Consider the following 17178-nt stretch of genomic DNA (forward strand, 5'->3'; position numbering starts at 1 on the left):
GTCATTTTAGATCAGCAGAATTTAATCACAGCTGCTCCTATTGCTTCTAGCCACTGACACAATGTTTTCTTATGCAGAATCTTCATTTAGCATACTGATTTGATGCCTATTTACTTATTGAAAAGTGCAAAGCAGGATCCACTGCCATGCATATGTTTCCTGAAGCATTTACATCTCAAAATGAAAAGGTCAAGGAAGTAAAGTTTAAAATTGCTCAGAAGGTGAAACAAGTTAGAAAATGTATGCACAGTTTAACATCGGAGTTCATCTGTGGACTTCATTAACTGATTTGAAAGTTTGGGCATTTTACATTTTGTACGTGCCAAGTTTAGTTACAAAGTCAAAGAATAAGTAAGCTATCACAGCTTTTGTTTGAAACATGCATTAACAAACTAACTAGTAAATACATGCTTTTAACATTACCTTACAAGCTTATATAGTTAAAATACCGGCTACATAGCCTTGTGGTGGTGCAATAACATTCATAGACAGCACATTCCAGTTTAAATGACATGACAAGGACCTTGACTTGTGTTCTGTTGTTAGTTGTAAGCTCTGGAGTGTCTGCGACTAAATGTAGTTCAAATCTCACAAACATAACATTTTTGGAAGTATTTCCCCATTGGAGATTCTCAAGGTAAAACAGCAGCTCTGAAGATTTGCTGAGAAATTTAAAAAGTGTCAAAGAAATGCTGACTTAAATAACACACAGATAATGCAGCTGTAGTACATATTTGTTCGCTCTATCCTTACAGAGTGGAACTTGTATTTTGAATCCACTTTACCATCAGGAATAGCTGTTGAATGAGTAAAAGTGGAAAATATACAAAATATATAAACTGGAGTGAACACTCTTAAGGTAAATTTGAAATGGCAAACTGATCCGTAATTGTGGTCGCACAGAATGTTTCACCTATTTAAAGGTAGATGAGTTTGCAAATCCACCAGTGCTTTTCATAGGGAGGTTTTGAAATTTCCCAACTTTGTACAGTGCAATCTTTTTGAAATATCCCAATGAAAACTAAACTTTACAGACAAGTTTCCTTGATAGATAAATGTACCAAATTGCAAGAAAATTGGTCCACTGGCAGCAGAGCAGTTTCATGTGGACAGACATAGCAACCACGGTAGGTACTTTTCACACTGTATGTAAATGCACCTGGATATGTTTTATTAGCATAGTATCATATTCATTACTTCTCCAAAAAAAAAAAACAAATTGAATATCATGGTTTCAGTTTGAGATCGGAACCAATGAAACCAGTTAGTCTTTTCTTTTTTCTACTAAATTATACTTTTTACGGTCTGACTGAAATTTTATATAAAATACTAACTTTGTAGCAATGTTGGTAATGATGAGTAGTATGAGTATATTTTCTTCTGAATCAAAGAAAAATGGGAAATCATATTAAAAGTAGAAGTTATCTGAAATATTGGTGACACATAGATTAGTACTGCTGTTCAATGGGGTTCAAATTATTTTTGGGGTCAAATTCCATGCCCAACTGTTGCTTGTGTAGAGCTTACATGTTCCCTTTTTTATTGGATTTTACGTCTGCATTCTCAAGGACAGCTGGACTTCTCTATTGCTGCTATGTCCACACAGTACTCCAGATGGTGTCTCACTAGTGACTTATGTAGCTGAAGCACAACTTCCCTTGATTTACAGTATACTCCACACATCATGTTAGATTGCTTCTGTACACTGTGCTAACGAAGAGTCCACTATGACCCCTAGATCATTCTTAGAATGTGTACTTTGACGTTTCCCACGGTGTATTCCAATTTAACATTTTTCCTTGCTGTGTTTAACTCTCTTGCTGAGTTTAACAGTTGCTTACATTAAATGTTATTCACCACAGATCTTCCAAGCATGTGTGTTGTCCCAGTTTCTCTGTAATACTTCAGCTGATTCTACATTAGCTGCTCATTTTCCTAACTTAGTATCATCTGCAAACTGGATTAGCCTGTTTTTTATTTTCTTATTTAAATCATATATGTAACAGAGCAGCAGCCACAGCACTGATTCCTGAGGGTCACCACTTTTACCATCACCGAATTCTGAAAAGGTTTGTCTCATTCCTGTGTTTAAACCAATTTTGTACCCATTTACACTCAATGAACTGAATGTCCACTTCTTTTAGTTTTATTATTGAACTCTCATGGGGTACCTAATGAAAAATGTTTTAAAAATCAAGGAAAATGATATAATTTGCATCTCTCTGATCATATACGTTTCTATTATCCTCACATAATTCCAGTGGAACATAATACACATTAAACCCCCCATCTGAACTTATACCAAGCATTTGCGCTAATAGACCGGAGATGCCATGCTTCATCTTCTTCCTAATAGTTGCTAGTTGCTTTCATTATTTTCCTGTGATGCATGGTGGCTGGTAGTTACCTGGATCAGCCTGATCATCCTTTTTATATAAAGTGAATTTTCAACCTGTGCAGAGATTCTTAGATAAGTCAAGTATATCAAGGGTTTATATATGTGCAGCACTGTACTGTATGTGTATTATATGTGCTACTACTATTTGTACATGTATATATACTGTATATATATATATATATATATATATATATATATATATATATATATATACACTATGACTATGAAGAGAGTGGCTAAGTAAATGGTTTAGCTCTGTGCATTAAATCAGCAGCGTAGAGTGAGGGTTACAGTGCAGTGCCTTTGCTACTAAGACACAAAACTTATCATGCAAATAATTAGGGGCTTTTAACTGTATTAGTATGAAAACAAAATTTTGATTTAAGAGCTATAACTGCCTTTACATTAGAAACATTTGAAATATTACATTAGAAACTATAGAAACATTTGTTGACAGCATCAAGGTCATTTGAATGTATGTATAAAATAAATAGCATGTAATTAGTGACTTGTTACACATTTCAAGTTAGTGCACGCATGACATTACTTGTATCTAAACGTTTCTTATTAGATCTCTCAGTTCTGAGAGAACAATATTCCAGTTTTGTTAATACATCAGCAGTCTATGCTTTTGGCTATTTATTTACATATTTTAATTAAACAAATACTAAAAATCACTATAATCATCATGCATTTTCAGAAGTTGCAAAAGGAGAATAATGATGTTAAAGCCTTCTTGATTATTCAGTACATACACACACAAACAAATACAAATCATGTAAGATCAAACTGCAGGCCTTCAGATTCTGCTAGAAATCAGGAGAGATGGAATACAAACATATGAAAAAATCAAACTCCATGCCAAGGTAATTCAGCCAAGTTTGGGTCAAGTTTGGAACTTCTCAGCTGCACTCCTAAACATAACGATTCTTTAATGGCACTTTCCTGGGGTTTGTGGTTCCTCGTTGAACCACTGATTGACAAAGAGCTGTCTCATTCTGAGAAGGGTTCTTTACATATGAAATTAGTTCTTTGGGCTTTGTAAAGGTTCCTGATATATGGACAAAATAGACATATGGCCTACCTAATAGGATACTATAGACCCGTTTATACTTGGGTGTACATTCATACACACACTGGATGTGCACACTGGTCTGTTTATAGGTCAAGTGTTCAGTGCATGAGACTGCGTGTCAGCACAATCCCCTGGCATTTTCCCCCCAGAGTTTTTTCTTTGCCTTTACATATTAATCTTGCAGATATCTCTATTTCTGCTTGCACAATATTTTATCTTTGCCCAGGGTCTGAGCGATTTCTCGTCATGAATTTGTGGACATTTAGCTATCATTGTGTGCTTTGTCACACATGAGCGCATAGGAGGTAGTCAGTGGGCTTGGCTGAACATGGTAAGTCAGAGCAGGGCTTGACTGGGTGCACTAATACCTTCCTCTCCCTCTCATCTGTATCCTCCAAACAGAAGCCTGCCTAATTTTATCTCTACTTCCACAACCTCCCTTCCATTGACCTCACTTCCGGTTCTGGCACTTGGTCCCGCCTCTTCCTCCCCAGCAACTATAAGAACCAACCACTTTCCCTACCTTGCAGTCGCATGTTTGGACTCAGTCTGAAGAGATTAGTTGCTCTCATACAAAAATTGATTTCAATCACTATAATTACTGTCAAGATTCTGAATATTAAGGGTGGGACCCCAAACCTTTTTCGCATTTTGTCTCATTATTACAGCTTTTAATGTTAGATTGTGAAAATGTGTGTAGCATCACTTCATACAACTGTTGCTCCAATAAGTGCATGTTTTCTTGTTAAGTGGCTGAACAGTTGGCTGTGGACTCCAGAGGCATGCAGCTGCCAATGCGAGGTAACACGCACCAGGACTGACGACAATATTTCTGTCACGCTCCCCCTAGTGATGATGTGGATGTGTCAAGTATAAACAGGTCATAACAGGTCAAGGTTACCTGAACTGAGCATGCGATATTGCAGCGTTTCTCAACCTTTAAGTATTTGCGACCTGAGTTTTCATAACAGTTTTAATCGCGCCCCCCTAATGTTTTTTTTGAAAGGAGCCCACTAATACCAATTTGTTCTTTTTAAATTAATGATATATCATAGATACATATTTTATTATACCTACTTAACTTTTATCGATATTTATCTAACTCTATATTTATTTTTCTAGTATCAGAATGTAGTTTAAATTAATTTGTTTTGGTTTCAATAGATGTATTTTTCATATTTTTGATTCTTGTTTTCTTTTTTTCACATCTTCGTGCCCCCCTTTTTGTTACTTTGCACCCCCCTATGGGGGCCCGCCCCACAGATTGAGAACCACTGTGATATTGTATGCAAACAGAGTCCTTTTAAAAAACACGAACCCATTGGTATTATACAAATATGTTATCAGCTGTTCATGGTTATTTTATCTAAATTAAAAGGTTCTATCTGGAACCTTCATGTGGATGGTTCTTATAGGAGTCAAAAAATGTTTCCCTGTGGCATTGCTCTGAAGAATCACTTTGGCACTTTTATTCTTAAAGAGTGTAGGAAACAGCAACATTAACTGTCAAGTTAAAACGTCATTGTTATTAATATTACAAGTACTCCAACTACGTCCTCAACTGCTGCTACTGCTACCACCACTACTGCTACTACTAAGAATATTCATGCATTCTAAAAATAGCTAAAACAGGATCATACTATACAAAAGCACTTTCTATTAAACAATTTTCAAAAAGAAGGCTAATAAGAGAAAGTTGTGAAACCATTGTGTTATTCAATATCTCAGTTTGACACAAAAACATTTTCAGAAGGGTTAGAAAAAGCTGGACCTGATGAAAATCAAGCAAGAAACGAACTTCAACTAAATGTGATACATGATAAAAGAGCAGTACCACTAAAAATCTAACAAAGAAGTGCATACACAGCTATGAGTAGTGTCTTTCACGTTAGCTCATAAATCTAACTGACCTTTTCTTTCAAAAGTACTACTTAAAATGTATAAAATGCATTTTGAAACAAAACACTCCATCTTTTCTTACTCGGACCTTTTGTAGCAATGCAAATAAGACACCTTTGACTTAAAGCAGGCTTGAATGACAAATTCATTACACCATGTTGGGTAGAACATAAAACAGGCCTGGTAGCAATCCTTGAATCTGAAAGAAGGAGTCATCAATCTGCCACAAACTCAGCTTAGACGATTGGTGTTTTTACATTTTTTTTTTTTTGAAGCTCTAATGTATCATATTAAGGTTATAATTTCCTTCATTTAGTTTTCAATGACTGTTACATTATTAAGGTGAATATACTGTACTAACTATCATGTTATTTTATATTCAGTTTACAGTTGATCATATTTGTAATGCATATAACAAGGCTGACCAAAACACACAGATTTCAACATTAGAAAAAGTATGTGTAGCAAACTTAAAATAACACTACATATATAGTACAATCTCAGACATAAACCTATTAAGTGCAATAAACACCTTTACTAAAGGTAATAACAATTAGAGTAGTTCTCAATTAAAACAGAAATATTTTTGTTTAGGTTTTATTCTAAAAATATAAAAGTACTAGAACTCATACAGTATAGTCTTCTACATTACTCTCACACCTAAAGATGTTATAATACATATTTCATATTACTTTATTTTAATTTTAACAGTAACAGCTTACCTCCACAACAACTACAAAAAGAAAAAATAAATTATACCTAATGAGCATGAAAACAAGTAAAAATATTTTTCATCTTAATTTCTAGATCATTTAAGCCATGGTGTTGAAAACAACAGATGAAATGTAGGTATGATTAAATTGCAATCTGTCTGAATGGCCAAAGTAGGTCATTAATTACATTACATTTCAGCAACAGTGTTAGCAATAAATCCACAGTTAACAGCCTCGGAGATAAAATATTCATTGCAAAAATGACATCACTATAATGTGTGAATGATATGTAATACACACATCTCTAAAAAAACATTTAAACTTACTTAGGCAGAAAGAAATGCTATGTGTTGACTATAAATGTAAACACACACAGTACATACACATACAGTAAATATTCAAATTCATTAACATGCTCACACACATTTTGTTCAACTTTAAATGTTATAGACACACTAGTGTACTTTACTGTACTCTACAACGCTATCAAATAAAAGTGTGCATTCAAGTCAAAACATTAAGCTGTTCACAAATTCAGTTTAATCTACAGTACGGGACAACTTTGAAGCAATGTAGCATTGCATCTAATTAAAAAAAGTGCAGACAGCCATCAAGCGCATATTGTGACGTACATGAAGTGACTTTTGATTTTTGTTTAAAACTACTTTGTTGCCTAAGATTTTATTTTTCATTTTAGCATACCCTGTTTGGCTCATTTGGCTTTGTGTAGCGTTCTCATGAAATACATGCTCTGCAAGTTTTCTACATAGTAAATTAACTGGCAATGTTCTTTATTGTGGTTTACGTGTTCATATTCTAGGGTTAAAGTGTAAGAATACTGAGAAAAAAGGTAAAAAAGTTTAACGCGACTTGTACGTTTCACGGAGCTTACCGAAACAGTTCTTACAACAAAGAAGGTTGTGAAATTCAGCACCATGGACAGCTCTACTGAAAAGTTTTGCTTGAACGAGTAGTAATAATTAAGTAAATATAACAAACAATTAAAGAGACATTTTCTTAAAAGTGGCTAAAAAATAACCTGCTCACTTGACTTACTCAGTTATGTATTATACAGTAATGCAAAGTAAAGTCCTAAAGTCCGATAATATATAGCCATTGTTAATGCTCTGCTGGGATTGCGCACAGGAATGGTGCTGTCAACAAATTGAGTATTGCCTATTTATGGATTTAATTAGCATTTACTATATGCGTTTGCTTTTTGATATGAGAGCATCCTTAGAGGTTGTGTATCCTTCACTGGAGTAAACATATAGTTTTAATTAAAAAGAAAAAGTTTGTGATAATCAGACATGTCCCCCTAAAAAACAGTGAAGGGTCGTTCCGTATGTTAACTTCAATACACCAAAAGAACAAAAGGGCACTACACGAGTGACATAGTTAGACCGATGCCTGAAAAACAAACTTCGGTGACAGCCAGGTTACCATATGCTCATTTACCGGTAGTGACTGCCGACGTTAAGTATTTCTGCTTAATATACGACAGATGGAATGTGCTGTGAACCTTTTGTTATTTTTGTCAACACATTTTTTATCCTTTGAAAGCAAACATACTGCATTTCAGAAATGTGAAATCTGTTTTAGAGTGAAAATGTTACTCTCATTTTCACTTCACTTACCTCAGGCGACACCTGCCGTTAGCATGTTTAAACACATACAAGTGAAAGCAAAACAGAACTTGGATAAATAATTAAATAAATGTTTGCATGCACTCCGCCGGTGTTGAGCAATGTGAATCTCGGAATGCAAAGATTCTACCAGAACGAATCCACATTTTATACACCACCTAGTAGGTGAAAAACAGAATAAACAGATGATACAGTATTTGTGAAATCTAAGTTCAAGCGGATCAAATAACTTGATGCAGGCTGAACAAAACATTACATTTCTTAAAATGGGTAGAATTCTTACATCTCTCCCTCTTTATTCGGAGTTTCTTTGTTATTTCGAGCACACTGCACATTTATATGTTGTGCAGAGTAATAATCAGCGACATAATGTGAATCTGTTTGCAAAATGAAAATATCGCTGCTCTGACCTCAGAACTGAATGGGCTAAAGGATTATCAATTATACCTAATATTTCGCTTTTTCGCCGAAGCATGTGAGAACCGAGGAGATATTTGCTTTCAATCTGGCTGTGACATTACGGATGGAATTCAGCATACAGATGACTGTCCGGTAAGACGCGGTGTCTTTGTATTTATGTACGTAATAATGTTTACCAACATACAGCGAGTGTCCTCCGGTCTGGCTCAAGAGCTAAACGCAGCGTAAAAAACGGACACCGTCTGCAAATCCCTCCGGAACATTATAAATCTAATAATATCCGCAGCAGGAGCCGAGCTGCGGTGCCATCTGTTTTGATTTATTGCCTGTATTCTTTTAAGAGGCTCGCCAACAAATAGCAGAAAATAATCGATCTGAGGTGGTTTAAGTTTTGCATCCATCACGGTTTGCGGACAGTATGGCTGATGAGTCATTAGTTACTAAGGCAATGTGCAAAGCTAATCATTTAAACACCTACTTGAATAGAGAGTTTGGGAAAAATCAGCCCCTTGATGCAAATAATATGTGTGCAAAAATGAACAATATGGCAAAATCGGGAAGTGCCAGCGTCAAATAATAATAGTGTTTACTTTGATGACTCGGTGAACTCCTCGAAAAGACCCAGGCATGCATGCTTTAATTTTATTTGATGTTATTTTTTGCTTTTTTTGTAACACTGCTTTGCCAAAGTAAGTTTGAAATAAATAATACGGATAACGCCATAATAATAAACTGGGGTGAAAAACGATGCGCATTTTAAACAGCAACAGACGGAAGAAGCAGCACATTGCATAGAGTACGTAGTGAACTGATTTTATGACGATGGAAAAAAAATATTATTTATTCTGCAGAAGAAGTCTTAAAGTACAAGTAACTCACAAACACAATAGCACAATAGGAGAGGTTTATAAGTATGATCTTACATCCTCATCTTCATAGTCACTTCTGTTGTGATGTGGGAAACGGGGCCGGTGGTCCTGCGAGGGGCATGGGATCTTCGAGGCTTTGTCCTCCTCGGCGCATTGTCCACCAAGAAGGTGACTAGCTTCAGGTGGAGCAGGAAAAGATCTGGACGTGTTGATCTTTCCAGTAAACCTCTGGTACAAAGAAGCCATGAGTCACGGTACAATTCTACTGCTTACTACCAAAGTCGGCAAGTTTGTTGGCTCTGTTTGCTTTCGCTTTACGTATAAATGTGTGGAATAAAAGGCTAACGTCGGAAACCTTGCCTTTTCTTGGTTTCTTTGCAAAATCTTACACTCCCATCGGCACTTCGAAAAGACAAGCCCACAGCAATCCGCGGCGAATTTTGATTAGACACATCGACCTTTAATTGGAATTTATCACTTAAAAAGGTTCAAATGACTCCGCAAGACAGGGATTCCGATCAATTTGTTGGAGGCTGTGTACCAGCAGGGAGCACACAGTCCAGGAGGTGTCAATATTAGTTAAAGTCTATTCCACATTCAAAGCACGTTGTTTCCCCTCTTCAAATCCGTTCGGGAGGCTCAAGCGACTCTTCAGTCCGTACGAATGTGAAGCCAGACAGATTTGCTTGTTGTCAAATTAAAGAAATATTGCTAGAAACAAAAGTTGTGAGAAAGATATCCACCTGAATTCGGGATAAAAGAAAAAAAATCGTTCATAGAGAAGAGTAGCCGGAACTGACGAGGCAGAAGGACGCAAACAATCGTGTTAGTCTGACGATGCTTTCTGCATGAAAAGTGAGCAGAGTGCAAACTGTTCACAGACAGGGACCGATCGCTCGTCACAATGCCCGATCTACAAACAGAGAAAAAGCCACTTTGTCAATTGACAGCAGTACTGGAGATTAACACTGCGCCACTGCTACTCTGTCCGAAGATTTTATTACTATTATTGTTCCTAGTAATACGTTTTTATCCTCTTGCTAATTCCGCATCTTTTTTGATTCGGCGTATTCGGGCGCCCCTTTGTGGTTCAATCGTAACACTACACTGACAACGATTACTGAAAAACGAGTGACACTGCTTAATGTTTTTATGAAAATGCATTTATTTCCATGAAAGCGTTTCAGTCTTGCAGCCTCATCTTTTATGAGCGCGCCACACTAAAATATAAACGGTAAGAGAATTCCTCAAAATATGCAACCCAGGGGAGAAAAAAGGGCGTCGTCTTTCTTTTCTTGGTGAAATAAATATCACGTCTCCCACGTCACGACACGCTCCTCGCGAAGCTGCACATTAATCTGGGGAATGGGGCCAAGCAGGTAGGTTTCATTGTCTGAGTAGATACGAGACTGGGAGGTGGAGCTTCGCAAGACAACCTGTCAGCCAGTGAAAGAGAAAAGACATTCATTCATTCATTAGCAGACATCAAGGGAAAAAAAAGAAAGAAACACGATTTTAACAAACGCCTCCGAAGAAGGAAACGCAGCCTATCGTGTGACTACGCTAACGGAGAAAAGAGCTACCGGGCTAATTTGTGAAAAGATCATTTATTGATCGTGTCCACATTCATCTGTTGCACACATTGCGTCCTCTTTCTGTAAAAGATGCTTGGTATCGTTTTGCTCCGATGTTGAAATACTCGGGGATGGCGGGGTAGTGGGGAGAATCATGTCTGAATTCTGACCACGATGGGGCACATTAGTTACCGTTACACGTATTCGCTTTCACAGAATGTGGATGACCTAACGCCACCCCTTCAACATATCCGCATCAATAATGCATATGTCATTACTACCCTGGGAAATATTCAATGAAGGATCCACGAAGGAATTCTGTTGAGACAGATGTATACCTAAATTATGATACATCGATGTAGTGGTATAAGAAACACCTTATATATATATATATATATATATATATATATATATATATATATATATATATATATATATATATATATATATATATATATATATATATCCCAGCTTATTGAATGATATTTCCAGTAAGATATATTCATTTTTAATTATATATCATTGTTTTAAAGACAATGGAGAAAGTACTGCTATTGCATGTCTATGTGATCCATGAATTTTTTGCCAACTTTGTTCATCAGTATAAATCTTTCTTTCTTTCTTTCTTTCTTTCTTTCTTTCTTTCTTTCTTTCTTTCTTTCTTTCTTTGTCATTTTACAAGGATATTTATAGAGATGCACAAAGCACACGGAAAAGATTATAAATGACACACATACACATTACATCTACCATATGTTTTATCAGATAAGATGGAAGACATTGCGTTTCATTCACTACAAAGTTATAAAATTAAAGAATACTCCTCCCAAAAATATTTATTTTTAATGTTACCCCATGTAGTTTGTAGCAATGGTCTAGAAAAAAAATTTAATCTCATGATTTCATGGAAAGAAAAAAAATTAAGACATATTAAAAACCCAATGGTGACTAATGCTGTACAAGAGCAAACAATGTGAAAAATGGCCAAGAAAACAAGTCTCACATTACTCGAGTTGCATAAACCACATTACTGTTATCTAATTGTATGCTCAAAACATGCAAAACCCATGCATTTTTTCTAAAATTGTGTTAAATATATACTTCCAGAAAAGTGAGCACATATCATAAACAGGAAACATATTCCCAAAAAATGTCACATTTAAATTGAAGACAGGACTCTTGACCAGTGAAAAAGGTGGAGAGGCAGATCTTCAATGCATCAACTTTTGTGCAGGTTCATACTTTACAATATTTTAACAAAAATGTGTTTTACATATTTGAGCACATGTACGGATGATTGACATGTTGACATTGTGACACATGTAAAATTGTGTGACCTGTAGGGGGCATAGCAGAGCCCCCTACACCACACAGAACCAGACTACACAATGTCCCGGTTCAAATAAAGTATCTATTTCTTTGAAAAAAAAAGAAAATACCACAGATCAGGTTTCTTCCTCAAAGACAGCTCATTACAAATCGTTCTCCTTTCTTCATTATGCCAGTATTGTGCTACTCCTCTCCCAACTCTGACTCTCTGATGTGAGGTGGGGGGGCTTTTTTTAACCCAGACCCAGGAGTACTTCCGGTGCCAGGACACTGCCCCAAAGGAAGCACTTCCAAATTAGGAAGAATCATTCCCTGCAGCTCCCCCTGGTGGCACCCTAGCAGGGCTGCCCAATGGGATTACAGATCTCCTGGTCTCTCCTGGTCCTTATGTTATTCTGGCTTCTCGGCTGGGTAATGGTCTTCTGTCCAGCCCCTGCTGGAGTGCTAGTCCATCCATGCTGGCATGGCATGCCATCCTCCAGGCTGAGAGACAGAACTGGGTTCATCCTGGCTGGGATCGCCAGTCGATCCATGCCATCTTTCACAGTGAGTTTTTTTTTCTTTTTTTAATTCACATTTTTCATATCATTCGCAGTGGTACAGCATTCGTCATCATTGGGTTCTTTTATATCATAATTTTTTTTTATTTCTGTACTGCATGAAAACATGAGAAATTTTTTTTTCTTGGACATCACTACAAACTATGTGGGGTAAGTACCATAAAAAATATGTAATTTTTTATTGTTTTTTCCTTAAAAGGTAATATTTATAATAATAACACAACAAAAGCAGTAATAATAATATAATAAAGTGTAATTGCATCTCCTCTTTCACTGTATTTACTGTTGTTTACTGCAGTAAAGCAGGTTCTTGAAAAATGTATAATTGGAACAATTTCATAAGTTTCTCTAACAGTTATTAAAAGCAAATTACAAATATACACACACATGACTTTATAATGGAAGTGTTAAATGAAGCCCTCAGGCAAAGTAATGAGCTTACAATACAATACAAACTATACCAAAATGTCACCTATTAACGACACTCCTAATTTAGATGCAAGTATGTGTGAGTGTGTGTGTGACTGTGTGTGTGTTTGTGCATACAATCATGTATAATCTCTATGGGGTGTACAAGCTTTAATACACCGAGGTTAGCAGTCCATCAGCCAGCAGTGACAGAAGCTCCCAGGATGAAGAGGGTTTGTTTGCTCAGCAGTCTGGCTACTTGGTTTTGTCCTTCTCTGCATAGCTAAAACATCAAAGATTCAAAGTCATGCAGTTTTCTGAAGGACATTGGCAGCAAAGAGTTACTATATTGCTGATTTTGGTGTGCTGCTTGTTAAGGGTTTCCTCAGAAATTGCAACAACATAATTGTCTTATCAATATGCAAGCACAGATCTCATGGGAGTGAGTGATGCTCGTATTTCATTTTAGCTTTTAGAATTAAAATAACACACAGAAACTAAAGTAATCTCAATTGCCCCATTGGGGATAAGTTATCTATATATATAGTATATTGGCATATACTGTATACTGTGTATATATATATATATAGTGCCATTTTTATAGAAATAATAACCTAGCTTACATTTAACATTAACCTTAATGACTGCCAAAGACACAGTGACTAGGCAGCCATTCTACCTGTTATTAACAATAGAAAGAGCACAATCAGTTCTCATGAGATAAACAAAAATAGGACAATGGGTACAAACTGAACGTAGGAGTAGTACTGTTAGTAGATTTATCAGTGATTTAATAATTAATAATAATACTATTGTTATTACTTGATAGCAATATTATCAATTAAAAGCTATAAGCCGGCATTTGCAGAAGCATACAGAATAAAACTGTATATGATCTTTTCTCTTACAGTTTGATACATGCATCCACATCAATTTCTTAATCCTAGTTGATCTATTTCAGGGAGAGGGAGTTGAAAAATGATTCAACTCTGTAAACTAACTCTATCGTGACCCTTAGCTTAACCACATTTAACAGTGTAATTCGGTTTAGATAAACATATTCCTGAAATGGCAAGGCAATAGGATAGTTTTCAAAATGAAATCTATTTATAATTGTTTGTTAAATGCATGGCACTTAAACATACATGTGTTGTTCGTCACAGGAATGGAGGCCCTTTGTGTTAATAAACACGAGGTTAGTTATCACTCAGTAAATCTTTGATAATTAAATCTTTTATCACTTTCCATTAGATACAGTGGGTACTTACTGGTATTTTCCTATGGGAGAGATAAATACTGATAATGTCTGTTCAATGAACTGATTATAAAGTGATGAGATGGATTAACGATTTTAGGCAGCAGCCCAAACATCTGAGAGAATCCTGTATACAGCGGACCCCTGACTCATACAGCATTCTTGTTATCTGAATACAACTTGGCTCCCTTACCTTACCTTAACTGAATTATACCAGCTCAATTTACCAGGGTAAATAGCATATTTATGTTTTATTGCCTCAAAAAGGAAAATAATAGAAAACTCACATGGATTGGTAAACAAGACAGATCTCATGAACTTGAAGACACCTTTGTGAAAAGCAAAAGTCGACCATGCAGTGGAATCACTAGCTTTAGCCTCAACAAAAACAGTACTCATTTTACATTAGTGAATCATCTGATTCATAACCAAAAGGATGCCGTCACTGCAAAGACACTAAATTCTGATAGTATAGATAGCATGAATTTCCCACCGTTCAAAAAAAAAAAAAAAAATCTGTCAGTCCGAAAACTCTTGTGGTCTCTAGCCTGCCCCCTACTGCGTTATTGATTGCACGCAGATCCTGCCAAGCACGATAACATTTTTAATGAAATTAATCTGCAGTATGTAGCTGAGTGCGTCTGGGCATTATACAGCATGCTGTACCACGCCATCTCAACAATTTTAACAGAAATGCTGAAATAGGATAGAAATACCATCAACTCCCCTGAGATCTTCTTTGCTTGCACAGCTTGCATATTGATAAAAGGATGAATGGCATATTTGTAAAAAAAAAAAAGTAAAAAAACGAAAAAAAACCCTGATGTCCGTTTTATTCTAAACGAGATAACGGAATATAATCAGCTTGAGAAACTGTGTGTTTTCATAAAGTTAATGGTGACAGCAGGTCCCTTTTCTAGATGAGACTCGATTTTAAGATGACAATACACTAATATGGATATTTGCTTCCACCATATCAGATCACAGCAGAACAGCAGCTGTTGTAATATTGAAGTGCTGCGGTGTTACTTTAAGAGCTCATTATAGATGTAGCAAGCTTTAGATGAACCTGTCTTTATTTAAATCTAATGGGCTGTCTGCAGTTAAAGTGAAAACTTACATGTTATCTCTTGATGGCCTTATCTTTTAGTAACACTGATAATACCAAAGTGAATATTACTCTCTTTGGCTTGAGCCTCTGTATTTAGAGAAAAGCAGTGGCATGGACCCTGAGAACAATGTATGAAACAATTATCGGTAGCCTGATACTGAGTTGTTACATTTTAAATTTTGCAGTATCATGATTATTTTTTTTTCTACAATGTACTGTAACTCAGAGTACACAGTGTACCAATATATGGTAATATTTTCTTTCATACTATTTGCAAAAAAGAAGTAGCTGAACATAAATTTTAAAATCAGTGTATTTCAAGAAAATAATATAAGTATTAAAAGAAAATGTACATTCTCAGAGACTTGATTTGATGCTAGTGCGGATATGTAATTTTCTTACAGAAAACCCATTATCTACAGTAACTAAAACTATAGAAAAGTAAAAACAGACTTGGATTATGTAAATTCTGTTCAGAAATAAACACACACAGTACATGTGACCGTTCCCACAACTGTTTCTTTCTTCTTGCACAGACAGCACTTCCCTTTGCCTCCTTTCCCACTGCATGTAATAGGAGTTTATCAGGCACTAATCCTGTAACCTAAAATGCAAGATGAAGGTGCTGTGCTGCCTCCAGGTGGACGACCCTGGAACTGCAACAAAACAATCCTGTGAGCTGTTTCACTTCAAAGAAGTTATAAAAAAGGAATGGCCGATTTTGGCTTAGCATAAAGAAATTCATTAACAATTTTAAAGTACTTGGCTTCAAAGAGGTTTGACAATGTAAAAGTTTTATGTCAGATCCTTCATGAAATTGAAACTGCTATCCATCAAGGAATCACAAGATGGGAAGCAAACCTGCACAGGCCACACCATTGCAGGACACACTCAGATTAAATCTTTCTTGCATTTTCCAGACAAATAAGTAATAATATGAAGCAACCATTTTCTATTAAACGAGGGGGAGTCCAAGTTAAAGTTAGCAAATGGGATTTATTAGAAAATGGAACAAACCTTAACAAAACTCATCATGTCATTTCTCAGTGTAGTTTCCACTCTTCTCAATGCACTTGCGCCACCTGCCTGGAAGTGTCTGGACTCCAGCAGAACAAAAGGTTTTGTTTTGTCCTCGCAATCACTTGTGCACCCAAGTTATTGTCAAACACCACATGCCGAGGGGCACTACAGTCACCAGGGCAAGTTACTGTGACTTGCTGGAGACCAATGTGAAGCTTGCTATTCAATCCAAGAGGCAGGGACTGCTGTCTCAAGGAGTCCTTTTGCTGCAAGACCATGACACACACTGCTAAGAGCACCAAGGCTTGTCTGGAGCAACTGAAATTTGAGATATTGCCACATCCTCCTTTTTCACCAGATTTGGCACAGTGTCATTTCCACCTCTTTGGACCACTAAAAAACATCTGGGTAGTCATCCATTTAAGACAGATAACAACGTGAAGAAAGCGCTGCACGAGTGGTTGCTAGGACAAGACAAAATCTTTTGTTCTGCTGGAATCCTGGCACTTCCAGGCAGGTGGCACAAGTGCATTGAGAAGAGTGTAGACTACATTGAGAAATGACATGGGCAGTTTTGTTAAGGTTCATTCCAGTTTGTAATAAATCTCATTTGCTAACTTTATCTTGACTCCCCCTTGTATTAAACCTACAGGTAAATTAATAGCTGCCAAATTAACTAATTACTTAATTCTTATGCAAAAATAACTTAAAAAATAAAACATAGGCAAAGCACGTTTCAGTTGTGACTACATTATGCTTTGAAAATTTTTAAATAAAAAATGCACTGTTCTATATGTTAATGATTTGGACTGTAATAACTTCTGGTGAAGCATCTATCCATTCATGACTTTATTATGGGACACAGAAGGCCATTATGAAAGCAACAGGCACAAGATATTTA

General features: G+C 36.2%; 1 protein-coding gene across 1 annotated transcript in view; it reads right to left on the reverse strand.

The window, feature by feature from the left end:
- Positions 1-10004, reverse strand: part of dpp6a (dipeptidyl-peptidase 6a) — a 935015-nt gene extending 925011 nt beyond the window's left edge. Inside the window, exon 1 of the mRNA XM_028804164.2 lies at positions 9075-10004. Within this exon, the coding sequence (XP_028659997.2) occupies positions 9075-9266 (192 nt within the window). The 5' untranslated portion in view covers positions 9267-10004. The remainder of the gene's footprint in view (positions 1-9074) is intronic.
- Between the last annotated feature and the right edge of the window lie 7174 nt (positions 10005-17178).

The sequence above is a fragment of the Erpetoichthys calabaricus genome, chromosome 6, assembly GCF_900747795.2.
Source record: "Erpetoichthys calabaricus chromosome 6, fErpCal1.3, whole genome shotgun sequence".
NCBI lineage: Eukaryota > Metazoa > Chordata > Cladistia > Polypteriformes > Polypteridae > Erpetoichthys > Erpetoichthys calabaricus.